Here is a 19,319-nt window from a genome sequence, read left to right as displayed (position 1 = left end):
GGCCTCAAACTCAGAAATCTGCCTGCCTCTGCCTCCCAAGTGCTGGGATTAAAGGTGTGTGCCACCACTGCCTGGAATCAGTAACTTTTAACTTATCAAATATTTCTATTTGGTGTTAAGAATTCCAGGTGGGACTTTTTCTATTGTGTTGTTTATACTTGGAGATAATCTCTATATGTATGTATGTATGTATGTATCTATCTATCTATCTATCTATCTATTTCTATAATGTATGTATGTATCTATCAATCAGTCATTTATCTAGCAATCTACCTATCTATCATCTATCTACCTATCATCCATCCATCTATCTATCATCTATCTATCAATCAATCATCCAGCTATCTATCATCTATCAATCAATCATCCAGCTATCTATCATCTATCAATCAATCATCCAGCTATCTATCATCTATCATCTATCAATCAATAATCTATCTATCTATCTATCTATCTATCTATCTATCTATCTATCATCTAGTCACTATGAACATAGTCTAACTTGCTTATCCTGACTCTCTGTAACCCGAGTCTTTTGAAATGTAGCAAGCGCTATGGAGCAGGGGAGGAGTGTGGCTAGAGAGGTAAAACCCAGATTATTAAAACCACCGTATTAGGGATAAAGCACAAATTACCAAACTACCAAGCTTGTCTGGGTTGTGATTAAATCAATGCCCAAATCTTGAAAAATCTTAACATTTATGCAGATAGGTGAAAAAAAAAATCAGAAAATCCCCTCCACCCCCACCACCTGCTACCATTGGTTAACACAGCCGCAGTCTCCAGTGCAGGAGGGCCTGCAGGACTTCTCCAGTGTACCTGGTTTTGCCAATGGATGGACCACAACCACTGATGAGGGCTTCAGCATGCTGCCTCGGAGACGTACCCTGTTTTGACCAGTCCTCTTGTTCACCCTTATTACCGATGGGATAGCCCAATCCGAGAACCACACGTGATCTTCAAACACGGCTAGCGCAAAGGGGTGACCTGGAAGGAGGTAAAAGGTCAAGTAAAAGATCCTTCGATATGGACAGGTTCTCTTCCCAAGGGGCGTCTGTCTGTAAGAGGACAAGGCTTAGAACCACTATGCTCCATTACCGGTGCTGCTGACCTAGATGGGTCTGAACAGGGTGCCAAGGCGGGCATGCTCTGTGCTCACGTGCCACAGACTAACCTTGAGTGGTTCTTGCTGCTCTGGGTCTCTTGTCATTTAAATGGCTGTCCTAAGCAGTTGAATGAACTCACAGGTAACCAGGAGGATTTTCTTTTTTTCTAATTTAGGTGACCAAACAGTGTTTTTCAAAAATATCATCTCTATCACTGTATTCCCGAGTCAGCCTTTTCTGTCTGCTCTCTCTTCTTATACTTTAGTCCAGGATTGTCCTTCTGTTACTTCTCCCGACCTCATCTCTTCACATTCACTCTCCTCACCAAGCTCAGCTACGAGCCTCTTACCTTCCTTACTAAGGGCCTCCTCCCCTTATCCCCTTAGACTCTCTGACTCTTCTCTGCCATGCAGAAGGGAGTTTTTTGAACACATTTTATCTGCTGCATCTGATTATACAGCTCCTATCCCGTGAGCTGCCTTCTGAGCCCTCCTCAACCAAGCCACCCCTGCAGGCCTCTGGAACTGCTGTGAGCTGATCCAAGGACCACTTCTCAGGGGAATGCCACATGGCGTTTCAAGCTGCTAGACACCAGGGTGGAGCCGGCCTACGTCTGGAAGCTCTCCACACTCGCTGATGAACTTGGAGCTGTGAGGTGAATGTCTCCCCCGTGTGGTGGGAACTGCAAATGACTTGTCCTGGCCACAGCAAGCCTCCTCCCCTGCATCACTGTTGACCCGGGTGACTTTTAGCTTTCAGCTCAGTCTCTTAGCCCTGTGTCCCAAAGTAAAACTATAACTACATCATGGAAATTTGTTTTACTTGACTACTTTTCTTTTCTTTTTATCGTGGTCAGAAAACATACAACACAAAACTTACTACCTTAGCCATGATGTACAGTTCTAAGTACACTCACACTGCTGCACAGTCAGTCTCTAGAATTTTTGTACTTTTGAAAGTCTGAAATTCTATGCCAACTTTCCCTCAGCCTCTAGAAATACTATTCCACCCCGCACATGAGACTGCCACGCTGCATTAGCAGGAGCGAGTGGGCGTGTCCAGCATTTGCCCTTTTACTCAGCATAATGTCCATTTACTTAGCATAATGTCCTCAAGGTTTGTTCATTTGAAGCATGTGCTAGAATTAGCTACGATGTTCAACGAACACATTAGACACAATCTTCCTTATCTTAACGCAATGAACCACAATTAACTGTACTTTTTAAAGATAAATTCATCCAATCTTTTCATTAAAAGTCCTGAACGGGCCGGGCAGTAGTGGTACATGCCTTTAATCCCAGCACTTAGGAGGCAGAGGTAGGCAGATTTCTGAGTTTGAGGCCAGCCTGGTCTACACAGTGAGTTCCAGGACAGCCAGGGCTACACAGAGAAACCCTGTCTCAAAAAGCCAAAAAAAAAAAAAAAAGTCCTGAATGGTCAGCACTCAGAAGGTGGCTCAGTGGTTAAGAGCACTAACTGCTCTCCCAGAGGACTTGGGTTAGAGTCCCAATACCAGCATAGTGTCTCACAACTGTCTATCATTCTAGTTCCAGGGGATACAATGCCCTCTTCTGGCTTTCCATGGCCCCAGGCATACATGCAGCCGACAAAACAATCATACACATAAAAGAGGAAAAAAAATAAAATCCTGAGCTGTCAATTGAGAACACACCACATGTTTTGCAGTAGTCAGTGCTCTAAAGTAGACATGTGGGGACAGTTAAACACAACACTATGTAATGTTGCTCTTCAGGATTCTGGTTATAGTAGCACCTGCAATTTAAAAATCTCCGCTAAAGGGTTCTGGGTCTACCTCAGCTGGTGAAGGGGCTTGTCTATCATACACAAAGCTCCATTTAATCTCCAGTGCCAAAATTGGGTGTAGGGAATAAGTCTATCATCTCAGCATTCTGGAGGTGAAGGCAGAAGGATCAGAAGTTCAAGGTAATCCTTCACTATACTGAAAGTCCAAATTCAGCCTGGAATGCATGAGACCCTGTCCCAAAATAAATAGAATATTATATACTGTGTTTTGGGATCCAGAATGTGATGGTTTCTTCTGCTTAGGAATGTTCCTATAGCTACCTACCTCAGAAACCAATGAATGTCTGCCAAGTGTGTGGATAGATATGGTCCAACTATGTATGCAAGCTTATCACTGTTTATAAAGAATCTTAGAAATATATACAATTTAAGTATCTTTCTTGATCTATTTCATGTTATATTATCTAAAAAGTTATTGTCTCTAAACGAAAGAGAATTAGCAAGATAACTATTTTATTAGTTCCTTGCTAAACGAGACTGATTTTTGGTCTTCCCAGCCAGTGTCTAAATCCCTAAGGCCCTCCCTCTCAACACTCCAGGCTCTCATTCTTCCTCACACCAACTTGCTATCAGACCCTCTCTAGTTTTTATTCATAGTAAGTTGTAATACCCTAATCTTCTATTTCTCCATTTAATAACAACGTAGTTTGGGTCTTTAAGAACTGATGTGTGGACTAGCACTGAGCGTGCCCTCAATCTCCTTCTCTCTAGACTTCACTCTGACCACTGCGCTGTCATCTAAACAGTTACCCTGAAACGGGCAATCTTGTCACATATGTCTCTTGCTCAAGAACATTTACTGTTCCCTTAGTAAATTCAAAATTAGGTTCAGTCACTTCACCCTGACAGTTCTTCTTACCACATGGCAGAAGAATTCTACAGGGTCAAAAGGGTCCTTGTAGACTCCCTGCATCCAAGGCAATTTCCCACTGCCTTTGTACTGCTCCTTTACAGAGTACAGCGTGTGTGTGTGTATGTGTGTGTTCTACATATATCTGTGTGTGAGTATATGTGAGCACCTGCAGAGGACAGAGGAGAGCGTCAAAACTCTTGGAGCTGACGTTATGGTGGTTGTGAGCTGCCCAACATGGCTGCTGGGAGCCAAACTCAGGTCCTCCGGAAGACTAGTAAGTGTTCTTAACCACTAAACCATCTCTCCAGCCCCTGGCTCAGTGTTTTAAAGGTTTTTATGAAAAATCATGATCTCCCTTGAAGAATCTGAAAAGGCAACAGGGGAGAAAGCTTCCTTGATTAATCTTTGCCCATGTTATAAACTGACATTCCTTAATGCCTGAAAGTGATTAGTCATTGTTATAGAATGACAGACTAAAAAAAAACCCACCACCACCACCACCACCAATAACAACAACAAGATCAACAACAACAACAAAAGACAGAAGAAATAAGGTCTTTATTCCTCAATAAGTTTGGAAAAAATTAAGATTTTTCACTTCTATTTGGGGAAATCTTGAGGAAAAGTGATTATACAATACTACATTTTACTCACTATTCCAGTGCTTGGGCATGGGCATGGGCAATCTTTCTGTTTTATAATTCTTGGAGAACTCTGTCTTTCTAGTCTGCTTAAATGTGGACATGTGTAAGCACATTCTGGAATTAACATTCCTCAGCACTCAATCAAGGAAGTCAGAGGCTACAGAGATGGCCCAGCAGTCATGAGAAAGTACTGCTCTTGAGGAGAATCCATGTTTGGTTTCCTGCACCCACATCCACCGGCTCACAATCATCTGAAACTCCAGCTCCAGAGGACCTGACACATCTTCTGGCCTTTCACAGATATATATTCCCAAACACATATACATGTGCACATGATTTAAAAAACAATAGTACAACAAAACTAAAGATGAAATAAGTCATGTAGCCCAAAGCCTCACCTACATCGATCTGGGTAAGTCTTCGGCGCTTGGAACCATCCAGATTGGCCATTTCAATCACAGACAGCTTGGTGTCACACCAGTACAGAGTGTCTGTTAAGTAGTCAATTGTGATCCCACTGGGTTCCAGTAGATTAGAGCTGGCTATCAGCATCCGGCCAGAACCTTGAAGGGAAGAGCTTTCAATCCGTGGAGACATCCCTGTGTCCGTCCAGAATAGTCTCCTTCGGTCAAGAAAACTCACAAGTTAAATTTGCATGAAAAAATTCTTATATTCTTTCAAGACTTAGAAACCCAATATAGATCACTTTAGAGAGTGGTACACCAAGAAACATGCAAGGAGAAAATGCAGCAACACATGTTAAACAATTAAAAACAAAAACAAAGAAACCCCTCAATTATCTGGTCTGAATAAAGCATCTAGAAAAAAAAGAGAAAAAAAAATGGTGTCAGACCATTAGATGGAAAAGGAATTGATGTTCTGAAATTGTAGAATATTACTTTAATCGAACTTGTACTTAAATGAGCAGTAGTAAGTTAGCAGCAAAATGCAGACAATTTGGTAGCTCATTCTTTTTTTTTTTTGGTTTTTCGAGACAGGGTTTCTCTGTGTAGCCCTGGCTGTCCTGGAACTCACTCTGTAGACCAGGCTAGCCTCGAACTCTCGAACTCAGAAATTCGCCTGCCTCTGCCTCCCAAGTGCTGGGATTAAAGGCGTGCGCCACCACCGCCCGGCTAGGTAGCTCATTCTTATATTATGCACATATTAAGGCACAGCATAAAAGGAATAGTGTATTTACCTTGTTTCCTGGAGTTACGCAAGGTACTTTGCCTACTAAGATAATTTTAACTTCATATTTTTAAAAATATCAATCTGGTTTAATATCTAGTTGGTTTGAGTAGAGATGGGTTTGCCTTGTTTTAGTTATTTGATCAACTCCAGATTAATTACCAGTTACTACATATCATCCAGAGACCACTGTAACATTTCCAGCAAAAATAGAACCTTCAAGGTTCTGGCTGGATGCTGAGAGCCAGCACTAACCCATTGGGACCCAGTGGAATCACAATTAACTACTTTTTTTCTAAATGTATAATACTCTATTTATTTATTTATTTATTTATTTATCTATTTATTTATGTTCACATGTTTATTCCATGCTTATTCTTTTTTTTTAAATTTTTTATTGGATATTTTATTTAACACAATTGACCACTTAACAGACACATTGTATTGGTGTGACATTAAGCAGTCTGTGATTGAAATGGCCAATAAAATAAAAAGTATTTGTTTTTCTCTTGGCTTTTTAACAACTCTGAAGAAACTCTTTATTCTCCTTAATTCTCTACTCTCAAACCAGAATGTGACGTGAAGTCATAGTTAGTAGCTTAGAATCTATTAATCTTTCATAATCTATATTTCTATTTCTCTGATTCCAGAAACGACCTATCGTTCGAAGTCATCCTGAGATTCTTCTTACTAGTGTTGATAAGCCAACACTCCTAATTTCATTTTCCACTTAAGAAACAACAACATAGATTTTTAAATCTTTTTTTGTAAATCAAGGATTTAAAAATTTTTATGTAGAGTGCTTTGCTTGCCTGTATATCTATGCATATTTCATGCCTAGTACCTGTGGAGGCAAGAGAGGTTATTGGATTCTGGAACTGGAGTTACCGATGGTTGTGAGCTGTTGTACGGGTGCTGGAAACAAACCAAACCTGGTTCCCCTGGAAGAGTAGTCAGTGCTTTTAAACACTGAGCCATCTTTCCAGTCCTGACAACATAAGATTTTTCAGAAAAGTAGATTCATGAGATTAAGTATAGTTGGTTAATGAGAACCAAGAGATAAGGGAGGGATATAAGTTGTCAGACATACTGGTTCTGAAGATCTGAACAAAACTCACAGATTTGCTTGGCTTTTGACTGCACTGACCACCTGAAGTCTTAGTACGAATTCTGGTCATGAGCAGTGCAGACATGAACAACGGCATAAGCTCAGATAAACGGTACCGTGTTTTCATAAGTATCTACCTGGCCTTTGGATGCACAGCTATTCCTCGTGGTCTTGAGATGCTCTCTTTGATGATTATTTGATGATGCTTTCCACTCAAATCACTCCCTCCAATGACGGACTTCCTAAAAGGTAAATATAAGTAGGGAGGTATTAGCTCATCATTTTAAATAAAGTTTTTCCTTTTCTCATAGATAAAGGGACAGGATAAAGGGGTACTGTCAGCAGCTTGGCAGAGACAAAGCCAAGAAGCAAATGTTTAGTCTCTTTCTCTTCACAACCTTCCATTTCCTGCTGGAACTCATGGAAGCCAGAGACTAAGAGGCCAGAACAGTCCTAGAAGGCCAGGTCACAGACCATGGGAAGAAGGCACAAGCCAGCGTTAGGATAGCAGGGGGAGATTCACATGGGCTTCAATTTTCTCCCTCCCGGCTTCAGGGCAGATGCAGTGCTATGCAGCCCTTATCCCTCACTTCCCTTCCCATGGTTTCAATTCCTTTGTAGCCATATTTGTCTCCTTCTGAAGTGTGTGACAAACTGTTATAAAACGACCCTCTCTGATCTCACTGTTACACCGCTCATAAAGTTCAACTGCTCGGAGCAGGAGGTAGGCAGTGAGGACTGAGCTCCCCACGGTGCTGTTCAGTTTAGGCCCAAAGCAAAGCTGAGCCCCCAGGGTTGGTGATGAGGAAGCAAAGACCCAGGGACAATTTATGTTTGTTGTAGTTCTCCACAGAGAGTGCCCCAAAGAGCAAGCACACATGTATGGCTTTATGGCTCAACTAACTTTAGAAGTCAGGATTCCTTAATGTTAATTAGTAATTTCGTAGACCTATCGACGTGTCATGCTCACATGAATGTCTTTTTTCTCAACCATACGGCCACCCCTCTTTGGTTTTCATTGACTTAGAGTTGCCACGTAATCTAATACCTAGGATTAAAGTCTCGGTTATTTAAATGAAATTTCTAGCTAATATCAAGGTTTTAAAACTACAAACCTCTCATTTCCAGACAAATTAAAGGTTTTGTTTAAGCAGCTGTCTTTAGAGCGGAGAGGATTTAAGAAGGGTTTGTTATTGCTGAAGTCAATGGGCTGGAGAATGTGAGGTCTGGCTCTGCAGGCTCCAGCTGTGCCCATCTGAAGGCACTGCCTGGGCAGTAGGCACTAATCACACACTGGTAAAATTAGAGGTGCCTTCCTGGATGTGTGGAAATGGGAAGAGAGCTACCTCAGAGGAGGGGAGAGCTGTTGACATCTGTAACCCTGATAAACGTTTACACTTTGAAAACAACCACGTACTAGCTCTGTCATTACCCACAGCTGACAGGGAGAACATCCTTTTAAGTCAGTTCAACTGGAGAAGGCTGTTATTATGACAGTTATAATTGTTTTGGCCAAGAGTTGATTTGAATCTGTTCTGGGACTCTAGGTCTCACCCATTCTGACGCTGAGTGAAGGAGACAGCATCTCTCTATGAAGGTCTTGTGGTCCTGGGGCTTGAATCCAAGCCTTCACGTGCTAAGTACATTTCTACCCCAAGTAGCGCCCCAAGCTTATTTCTGTGCTGAGCCAGGAACAGCCTCTGGGAATGGCTAACCCTGAGTTCACTGTTTAACCCTGGGAAAGTTAGTTTAGCATTTGATTATAAATTTTCTTGCTCTTCAGAGATATGAAAGCATAGCTATAGGACTTAATAGTATCCTGGAGGGAACGCTCTTAGTGAGGTATCTGGTATACTGCAACTATTTAGTAGACAGATGCACAAACAGTGAAAGAACGAAGGCAAAGGCTAAATAAGCAATTGAGTGAAAAGCCATACTCAACCTGGACACGGAGAGAGCTTGTAGTATGTGTTTCATCGGTGACTGCATGTAGGAGGAGCTAAGGTGGGAGGAGTTAGGAGAGGAAGAGGAGGAGTAAGGAGGAGAGGAGGAAAAAGAAGAGAAGGAGCTAGGAGACAGGAGAGGAGAACGACAGAGAGAGGAGATGGAGGTGGATGTTCATGTGTCTGTGTCTGTAGCAGTCAAAGGTAGTTGGTATATCTAGGTTGGGTATTGGGTTACACTTCTGATTGTATGGGTATCTTGTTACTGATTATTACCAAACATATAAGCCTTTGATTAATCTTTAAGCATTAGAGTCTCATCTTTCTACTGGGCCCAGGTGGATGGTGGGATGGTCTAGCCAATGCCCAGCCTTGCAGACACAGTGTGGGAGATTGAGTCAGCTCTCATGCTGATGTCTCATGGGTGGCAGGGCTGGCGTTTCTAGTTGGCCATTTCTAGCTGCAGCACCCATGTGGCCTCCAGCCGAGAAACATGGTGGATGGGCTAGGCAGAGCCACTGTAGCTTAGATTGTAGGCCTGATCCTGAGGCCGTTTTTAAATAATTACCACAACAAAGTGGCACACCTTATCGCATATCTGGCTCACTGTGAAGAACCTGTTTGCTTCCTATAACCAGAGACTTTCTATACACAGAATAGCTGTGCACAGGCTCATGTGCCTGGTCCCTGGGACTCCGCTCTCTGAGTTGGCACTACCATTCTCCCAGACGTGAAGCCCTAACTAATTTTCCTTTTTTTCCTTTTACATAGCTGCACATGTCCAGATGCTCAGCATGATCGCTGTTCGCTCAATGCTTTTCAGTTACTTGGAAGAAAGAGAGCACATGGCATCTCTCACGTTACCTTGTGAGGGAGTCTCGTTCATGCTTCTCTGTCAGCAGCAAGGAAGTGGGCTCTCTTTAGCATCATGCAGGAGGGAGCCCCTTCCCTCATCTATCTTCCTCCTATCCAGCCCTGTTTGTTCTTAGGCTCACAGAAGCCACAGGTCATAGGGACAGAGGGGGCTGAGAGGACAGAAACATCCCAACTTTGCTTCTCTTGTCACCCACAAAGGGAAGAAGCCCACCCTATCCAACCTCTGAAACTGTCTTCCCATCCCCAGGGTGCTTCTGATCTTTCTTTCGTGCCTGTTCCAGGAGCCAGGGTAAGGACTTTAGTGCAAGACTTGTCATTCATAAGCTTGTAAACAACCAGGAACAACCTCCGCCTCTCTGGGCTGTAGACGAAGGGGTGGGGCACACTGATCCCCCTGCCTGTCTGTACCTTTCTGTCCTTTGGCAAGTGTTCACACATGGCCTGACACGTCCCTTGCCTCTATTTATACCAAGCGTTTGTACTCATTTGTTAAATAGGAAAATCTGTCTTTTCTTCTCAGCTAGACTAAGAGCTGACCACAAAGACAGATCCTATCGCCTTCTCTATTGTGTCTTCTGGAAGAAACCTACGAGAGAGCCTGTGCAAGCAGATGTTTCCTGATGGTGCTCACACAGGCTTGGGGCTGCGCTGTTGACAGTGGTCTGCACTGCAAAGCACATGCCACTTCCTTGGTCCTGGAAGTCCTATCACTGTGGACCCTGTCCCATGAAAGGAGAGGCTTGCTTGGTGGGGGAGAAGGGTGAGGAGTACAGACTCCAGTGGAGCCACCTCTCATCCTCACCAAGTGGTCAGCTGTATTTCTCTATGTTCATAGTAGAGGATAAAGCCAGTAGAATCGTCTGTTCCCTCACCTCCATCTCCTGTGACAGAAAACTAAAGCAAGAATCATACCCACTGACAGGTATGGCCCTCATGCCTCACTGGACAATGACAGGGGGACCGGAGCCATTACAAGGTCCCCTTCAATTACTGGAGGTCAGGCCTCTATCCCCGCCTTCGCAAGATTAGATTTGTCACAGTCCTTCTATACTTAGAGAAGGGAGGAGATGTCAGGGGCAGCCCTGCTTATACACTGAAGGCCTAAAATCAGCCATAGGTCTAAAATCAGCAATAGGCCTGTCATACATGTATACTAACACCAAGTCTTAGGTCTCTGTGGATAAACACTGAAACAGATGGCTATAAGCTATTGTAAACAGGCAGCTTTTGTGGAAATTTACTAGCCCGAGTAGTCATAGACCTTGTAAATAGGTAGCCTTGGCAGATATTACCAACTTAGATAAGGACAAGTGAATCATAGGCAGACCTATCCCCTGAACCCTCACCCAGCCGACCCTGTTCTGAAAAATATCTGTATTCCGCCTGAACACCCACGCTCCAGTGTCATCCCCTTCCCCACGTCCTGCCTTTTTGTGTTTATAACCCCTGTGTGAATGAGTATAAATTACAATTTGAAAAAAAATATATATATATATGAAACCCTGTCTTAAAATTCCCCCTTCCCACAAAAAAGAGACTAGAAAATCTTCTTGATTTTAACTCCAAAGGTAATGTGTATGCTTTTATGTAAGTGATTAAAAATAAGTTCATATATGGAAAATATATATATATATAAAAAAAAGAATCATACCCACTGTCTGTCCAGTAGATTCTCCGGCCAATCCAGTCCACAGCAAGACCTTCTGTCGTATCTACTTCTTCCGTGATAAGTCTTTCTCGCTGGGAGCCATCCATATTAGCCCTCTCTATCCACTTCAGGGTTGTCTGTGCAAAATATATCTGCGAAAGAGAGAGAAAGAGAGAAAGAACTAGACATTTCTGATTTGTATTCTAAATATTAATGGAGAATATGCATGAAGGATTAACAGGTTTTCAGGTCATGCAATGTAATTATCAGAGACAGACAGACATAGCTACAATAAGCCCCAACTCTGTTACTCCTGAATACGGGTAACCTTGAGCAATTTAATCTCTGTGTGGTGACTTGAATAAGCATGGTCCCCATAGGCTCATAGATTTGAATGCTTGGTCTTAGGGAGTGGCACTATTAGGAGGTATGGCCTTGTTGGAGTATGTGTGGCCTTATTGGGGTAGATGTGCCTTTGTTGGAAGAAGTGTATCACTGGGGTTGGGCTAAGAGGTTTCAGATGCCAGGCCTAGTGTCTCTCTCTTCCTGCTCATCTGGATGTATCTCAGCTACCTCTCCAGTATCATGTCTACCTGCATGCTGCCATGCTTTCTGCCATAATGACAACGGAATAAACCTCTGAACTGTAAGCCAGTCCTAGTGAAATATTTATAAGAGTTGCCATTGTCATGGTGTCTCTTCACAGCAAGGGAAACCCTAAGACTTTGTCTCTGTCTCTGTCTCTGTCTCTCTTTTTCTCCCCTCTCTCTTTTACACACACACACACACACACTCACACACATGCACATACTCTCTCACACCTCTCTCCCTCTCCCTCTCCCTCTCTCTCTCTCTCTCTCTCTCTCTCTCTCTCACACACACACACACACACACACACACACACACACACACACTCTTAGTCCCTACACTGTTAATTTAGTTATCTTTGACCCCTGCTCAATGGCGTCGCCTTTCTACTTAACCCCAGTAGCTTCTTCAGCTGGACAGAAAGCAGTCAACTGTAACTGAATGTGGGACATGAGCTGAGCTGTATCTGCATTGGTCCAGTTCCCAGCACTCCACTTCAGGTGATTCAGAAAACATGGATGCTCTGTCAATTTTACCACTCGCTTGCTTACCTGCCTCAGCTGAGGCACAATGCCTCAACTTCTCAGACTACAGACATGAGGGCATTCGGTCAGCTATTTCCTGAAGTCTCTTTCGTCTCGAGTCCTTCATCTTGCCCACTCTGAAGCTGCAAACTGCTTTCTATGTGGACTATGCAGGCTATGAGATAGACTCTGCTGCTTCCGAAGACATGTAACCATAGCAGCATAATCTCTCTCTCACACACAAGTCACCTGGGGATCTTGTTAAAATGCAGGTTCTAGTTCAGTGGTTGGTGTGGAGCCTAGAATTCTGCAATTCTAATAAGCTCCAGATGGACCAAAAATCACAGGTTTAGTAAGAAAATAAGAACGCTAATCATGAGAACAGTGAACAGCCACCTGACTTATGCTCGGTATCATTTATGTAACCCACTATGTGTTAGGCTGCTGTTTTCACAGAAGTCATGAAGCTTGTTTCCTGATTTGCATAAGTCATTTAGTCTCCTCTCCTGGTGACATATATCAAATGCCCATTACTAACTCATACTTCTTATGCTCCAAGCTCAACCCACCCTCTGCTGCTCACACTAGCAAATAATCAAAACCCTCCTAATGGGTCAGCTATGGGCGAGCATCATGCTGGCCTCCCTCCTGCCCCTCAGAGAGGCAACTGAAAGAAGGATGTTGCAGTAACGAACAGGAAAACAGTAACGAGGAACAGGGTACGGGTATCAGAGCACGAGTGTTCTTAACATTCCTCAAATGCATATATTTAACTTGTTCTGGGGCTAATGCTGTGACTATGGCAGAGCATTTTCAAGTAGCCCAGGTCATCAGTGAAGCTAAAATCCCCCACTTTCATAATCTGTTCATGCATAAGAAAGAAGAATACCTTGCTTTCCACAGGGTCATAATCTAAGGCAAAAACCATTCCCATCTGCCGGCTCAGCAGAGTTCTGTAGTCTGTTCCATCAAAATGCATGTGTCGGATGTCCTGGGAATTTGCAAACAGTAAAAATGGCTGTGGTCCTGTTAACAAAAATTTCAAATACGGTTGAATTGAAAATGCTTTAAACCCCACGGCATTTGTGACTCTTGCTTTTCACTGCACATTCTCCCTTTACTCCCAGAATACTAGTCTACTCAACCTCCTACCAGGGTTACATAGGCAAAGACAGGTGGAAAGACCTCCCCCACTTGCAAAATGTCACTGCAAGATTTTATCCCTGGGCTCTTACTTATCGAAAGGGTGACATTAACCCAAAGCACAGATAAATCACTCAGATCTTTTGGCTGTAACCTCCTTCACACACAGAGGATGAATTCATCAATTCATTCTCCATGGCTGGGTGCTCCTCTGAAAGGGGATCATATCGGAATTATAAGGCTTCCTAATCATTCTCTAAGCTCATTATGTTTTATTAGCCAAGACTTATGGAGTTAAAAGTATCGAAGTCAGACTTAGGCAAGTGTCACACAACCAGAATTACAGCATCTCAGATTATCAGCATGACAACCCTCACCAGACAAAATCAATTTGGCATAAATCTAAAATTTCCACGGGTCGTGAAAGACAGAAAAGATGCAATATCAGCAGATGAAAAGAAGCAGTTGAAGCATAAAACTTCACATTAAAGTTGAAGAAAAAAAAAGAACTTTCAAAATGTTATGATTACTATATTTACCAGAGAGATCAAAATCAAACCAATCAACAAATAGTTATTAAACATTGGTCAACTTTAAACTCTTTAAGACCAACCATGCCCCATGATGGCCTCCCCATTACTAAAGTTACCAGACCCTACTATAAGAGTCTGGATGCCCCCTTAACTAAGAAATAATCTTCATTATTTATGTTGCAGTTGTTTATATTATTCATAGTAAAAAGATTTATTTCCTACATTGTTTTTTCAAATCATATTTCCTACCAGGAATCTGGAAGCAATTTAACTTTGCATGTTTCTAATGTAACACTAGCTTTGTGTAATCTCATTGTCAAGGAGAGACCTTCCAACAACCCCAGCACTAACCTGAAGCTGTACAGCTCTTTTGGTCTGATTGTAGGTCATACCCAGGAAAGCAACCACATTCCCAGGACATTGGGCTGAGAGGAAGACAGAGCTGGCTGCATCCACCATTATCAGGTGATGAACAACCTACAAAAACCAGTCACCGAGTAATGATGTTATATCACACAAAATGTAACTTCTTTTTTTTTTAGGAAAGTACTCTGAGGAACCAACTGTATATCCTTTAGACCCATTTTCTTAATTATTGATACTGCTGTCATCAAGTTTATCTTCAGAGTTTAGAGGAAACTGTCAGTCACAGTATCTTTTTCCCGTAACCCAGCATTTTGATGTTAACCCTTCACATCCCATTGGTCCTCGTCCTTGTGTTCCAATGCATGTTCAGTAACACATGCATTGGCAGCCACCCAGACAAAGAAATGCATTTTGAGTTTGTCCTAGCTCTTCTGCTGGGTAATACAATCCTTCCATCTCATACATTTTGGGCCTCTTGACTTTGGCCTTTTGGTTTGTTTGTTTTGCTTTTCAACTATCTTAATTCACTTTATTTTCAATTCTAGATTTGAGTAATACTAAATTCCACCAAATACGGGATTCCACTAAATACCAAATTTCTTCATAATTTGCAGATTTTATTTAAACAAGTAAAAACGGCTTAAAACTCTTCTGCTAATCGTGAATTCCATCCAGACTTCTGAGGGCTAAAGTCTCTAGGAAGAGAAAAGCCTGGGGTTATTTATTAGCTGCCAACAATATGCTGAGTACTTTGCATCCTTCTGATAGCGCTACGGTCACATGAGGGGTTTACACCACACTGCTAGGAACTGGTAGTGCTAGTCCAGGACTAACAATGTCAAAGAACATTCTAGGAACCACTCTACTGTCTTAAAAAACTCCCAAATATACCTATAAATCTGTTATATAAATGTCTTTCAATACATGGTCATTGGAAGACTTCATCTGCTTTGGCAATAAAATTTTCAGTGTCTCTTAGAAGACTGATATTGTTAAGTCAACAAAGGGCCGATAAACTCACCAATGCATGTTTTCCCATCTGTCCCTAGCACTGAACCTGCGGGACAGATGCACAGGGGACCATCTGATGTCAGGACACAACCATGGCTACACTCTGATACGTTGCCTGGACAGGAAACAAGTTCTAATTAAGAACAAAATAAAATTAGTGTTAAAATAGGTTGTGAAGATTTGTTACAATCAGTTGCTTCTCTGAAAGGAGAAAGTTGAATGAAAAAAATCTAACATTAAAGAGATGCCACAGTATTGAGAAATACCAAAACAAGGAACAAAATAGCAATCTAAATTTTAAAAAAGTAAAGAGCTAGAACTTTAGGAAACTATTTCCAATCTTCTATGAATTTCTCCTATTTTGAATAAGATTTTTAAAGCTGTTAGACATCAGAATTCCAAAATATTTTATGTAGAACTTTACCAAGTGATTCTGGAGATTACCCATGTTGGAAACAGTAAAGGTATTTTGTGTGTGGTTCAATGTTGGAGGAGAAATGAAAAGCTCTTAAAGAACACCAAAGTATATGATAAATGCATAGGAGTGCACCGCGCATGTGCGCTACTGCGCAACCACGCATGTGCGCATGCGCAACTGGAGAGCACCGGGAGCTGGGAACAGGAAAAGACAGAGGATGACATCAGGAAAGGATAGAAAAGTCAGATTAGAGAAGGCTCCAACTGGGAGTGATGTCACACACCTGTAATCCCAGGCACAGAAAGCTGAGGCAGGAGAACGTCAAGATCAGGGCCAACCTACACTACCCTAATGTGTCAAAACAAACTTAACGAAAATAAAACCTTCAAGTGTACACAAGCTGGTGCTAGAGAAGGCGTTATTTTAAATGGGTATGCATATGAAAGTCCAACGGTAATACAGAAATAACTGCTTAGTGATTTAAGCAAACTTAAATGCTACTCTATACCTTGCATAAAAATTAACTCCAGCAAATTTGAACACAAATTTAAAATGTCTATCATAAAAGTTCTAGAAGCTTTGAGAATTAAATAAAACTGTACGTGCTCTTTTTGGCGTATGGTGGGGCCTATATTCAACCCATTTCCATCCAGTCTTTTAGCACATTTACTAATAGGTCAGAAGCAAGTCTCATGTGCAATGATGATAGGCGATTTCCATACAGTTTGTTATTTATTATCCATCAATTTCGATGAGTCTGGTTTCATAAACACAGATGATATACAGACAGACTTATTCTCCATCATCTGTGAAACAAGACTACATAATAAACACGATTTCAACCACATGTCTGTACATTAGTCATGCTAAGAGTCAATGAAAACTAGGACTAGGAGATATCTGACTATGCAATCCTAAATCTGCACTGGGGGGATCCACAGGAATTCACAATGTTTTTTTCTTCCCTTTTTAAAAGTACATTCTAACATTGATGCCCCCCAAGCCTAGAAAAAACTAATTCACTAGCAAATTATATCCTCTAAATACAAATTTTCACATTTGCTTCGCCCTATACTGCAATAATAGTGTCTTGGGAAAGCAGACAGCTAATAAGATAAAGTTTCCTTTATAAAAAGCTTTCTAATTAATAATTAGAAAGAAATAGAAGGACAAGAATATTACTTCAAAACTATTGGTAAAATAATAGATCTAGGAAATATTATTAAAATGTGACTGGTGCGCTCGGTAGCAGATGAATGAACACTGGCTAATCTCAGGATACAAAGAAACAACAGGGCATATCTATATCTTGGTGGAAGTACGAATGCATTTATAATTTATTCTGGCCAAGAAACGTCAATGCCAAATCTAATTCAGTCTATAGTTACAATTACAAGTTCACAGAACATTGTAGGGACATTTAGAAAATGTAGTTGACAAAAATCCGCAAAGCAAGAATCTCTGGAGTAAATAAAAATAGTTAATTTAATTAACACTATTTGAGAGATAAGACATGTTTATGAGAGATGGGTGCATCAAGTTAAAACATGTTATTCAAACAAATCTGTTATGTAGCAGACTTTTTAAAGATGAGGTAAACTAACAACACCCTCTGTAGTACAGGCGTATGTATACTTGAGGGTTTTGTTGTTTATTAGTTTTTTTATACAGCCGAGTAATAAAAAAAATGATATTTGATGCTATTAAGAATCATTGTCAACGTTAGGGGCATAACAGTAGTATTGTGATTGTATCTAAAAACTGACAGATATTACACTAGGGGATTTAGTTCATTTTTCAGTGTAATAATGTATCATCACTGGTTAGTATATGCCTCTCTTTTAAAGATACACAGTGAAATATTAGATAGTACAGATTAAAATAGAAATGTGTTTATTTGTTTATATAGTTTTATTTCCTTCACCCTGGAATTTTTCTTTCTTTTTTCTTTTCCAATATGCCTGTAATAGAGCCTAGTTACTCATGTGGTTGTTGGTTTTTAAGACAAAGTCCTTCTCTGTAGCTCAAGCTGGCCTTGAACTTGTGATTCTCCTATCTCCGCCTTCAGAGTGCTGGGATTACAAATCATACCACAAGGTCCAGCTTCAACTGGCCATGTTTTATAAAGCAAAGTGAAATACATACAACCCCAGGTAACTTTGATGCACACTGCTAACTGAAGACCACCAACTCAGATCATAGCCACCTTAGGGACATTACTGAAAATAAAGTAACTCACTAACGACTCACCATGGCATTGTTTCCCATCAGGAAGCAGAACAAATCCCGGAGGGCATGTGCAGAAATAGGATCCAGGGGTGTTCTCACACCCCAGAGTACAGCCATGATTCTGAAAGGCACACTCATTGACATCTGCACAACGACAACAGCAACCCACAGTCAACATGAATATCCCTGAAAGCAAACTGTGACATCCCCAATTGGCACAAAGTAGGGCATCTCATACGTGTTCCCACTGCAAATCACCATGGGAGGGATACTTCTCCAACCCTCAGAGAGGGCGACAGAAATCAGTTCAGTGCTCACAAAAGTCATTTCTATTGGCCCAGGGTTACTTAGAGACCACTTTCTCACAGTTTTAGACAGGATTTACCCTTTACTAAAAAGTTAAGACAGGGGCTGGAGAGATGGCCCAGCAGTTAAGAACAGTAACTGCTACTCCAAAGGTCCTGAGTTCAATTCCCAGAAACCACATGGTGGCTCACGACCATCTGGAATGGGATCTGATGACGTCTTCTAGTGTGTCTGAAGAGAGCATACTGTACTCACATACATAAATAAATAATTCTCTAAAAATAAATAAAAGTTAAGATGGAATCCCCTGGAAAGCTAGGGACTCCTTTTTGTGACTCCAAGGGTTGATCTGAGGGTCCCATGTGTGTTAAGCCAGGACTCTATCATCTATCACTGAGCTGTATCTATCACTATCACGGTCTCTCTCCCTCCTCTTTGTTTGAGAAAGAGTCTCCCTATGCCTCCACAGCTGGCTTGAACTCATTATGAAGCCCAGGCTGGCCTTGAACGACAATCCTACCATAGCCTCCCTTGCAGCTGGGTTAGAATATTTTAGCCAGTTTAGGATATTTCCTGTTCTGCTTTTGGTCTTTCCCCTCCTCAGGAGCAACACTTCTCAACAACTCTGCTCTGACTGAAGTGCCAGCCTTCGGCATGATCAGCATCAGCACACTGGGCATAAGCAAGGGGCTGTACTATGTAACAGCCATGGGCTACATGTGCCTGAAGTCAGCTAAGTCCTCTGAATGTGTATACCACTGCACCGTCTAAAAAACAAGTTACTTCTCCAGAGCTCCAGGGCTGATTATACTGAACCAAGAATTTCCAAACAGGGGGAGGCCTAGATAAGGAATTCAGTTGGATTCAGTTTCCCTAGGCTCTTTCTAGATCTCATGTGGGGTAAGATACGTATGGAATAGTCTCAATCTGGTGGTAGCTACTGGAATTACTCCTAAAATATAGAAAATTTAAGAAAAGAAATTGTTCATCCTGATATGTTGCACAAAGTCA

The 19,319-nt window shown here is 41.7% G+C and overlaps 1 protein-coding gene across 1 annotated transcript in view; it reads right to left on the bottom strand.

The window, feature by feature from the left end:
* Egf (epidermal growth factor) overlaps positions 1–19,319 on the bottom strand; it is an 80,340-nt gene that overhangs the window by 27,817 nt on the left and 33,204 nt on the right. Inside the window, exons 7-14 of the mRNA XM_028760433.1 lie at positions 18,024–18,146; positions 15,366–15,488; positions 14,330–14,455; positions 13,192–13,328; positions 11,194–11,342; positions 6,861–6,965; positions 4,826–5,049; positions 820–987 (exon numbers count right to left, since the gene is read on the bottom strand). Of these exons, the coding sequence (XP_028616266.1) occupies positions 820–987; positions 4,826–5,049; positions 6,861–6,965; positions 11,194–11,342; positions 13,192–13,328; positions 14,330–14,455; positions 15,366–15,488; positions 18,024–18,146 (1,155 nt within the window). The remainder of the gene's footprint in view (positions 1–819; positions 988–4,825; positions 5,050–6,860; positions 6,966–11,193; positions 11,343–13,191; positions 13,329–14,329; positions 14,456–15,365; positions 15,489–18,023; positions 18,147–19,319) is intronic.

This window comes from Grammomys surdaster, unplaced genomic scaffold (genome assembly GCF_004785775.1).
Source record: "Grammomys surdaster isolate TR1022 unplaced genomic scaffold, NIH_TR_1.0 126531, whole genome shotgun sequence".
Taxonomy (NCBI): Eukaryota; Metazoa; Chordata; class Mammalia; order Rodentia; family Muridae; genus Grammomys; species Grammomys surdaster.
This window is presented reverse-complemented; position numbering and strand designations above follow the sequence as displayed.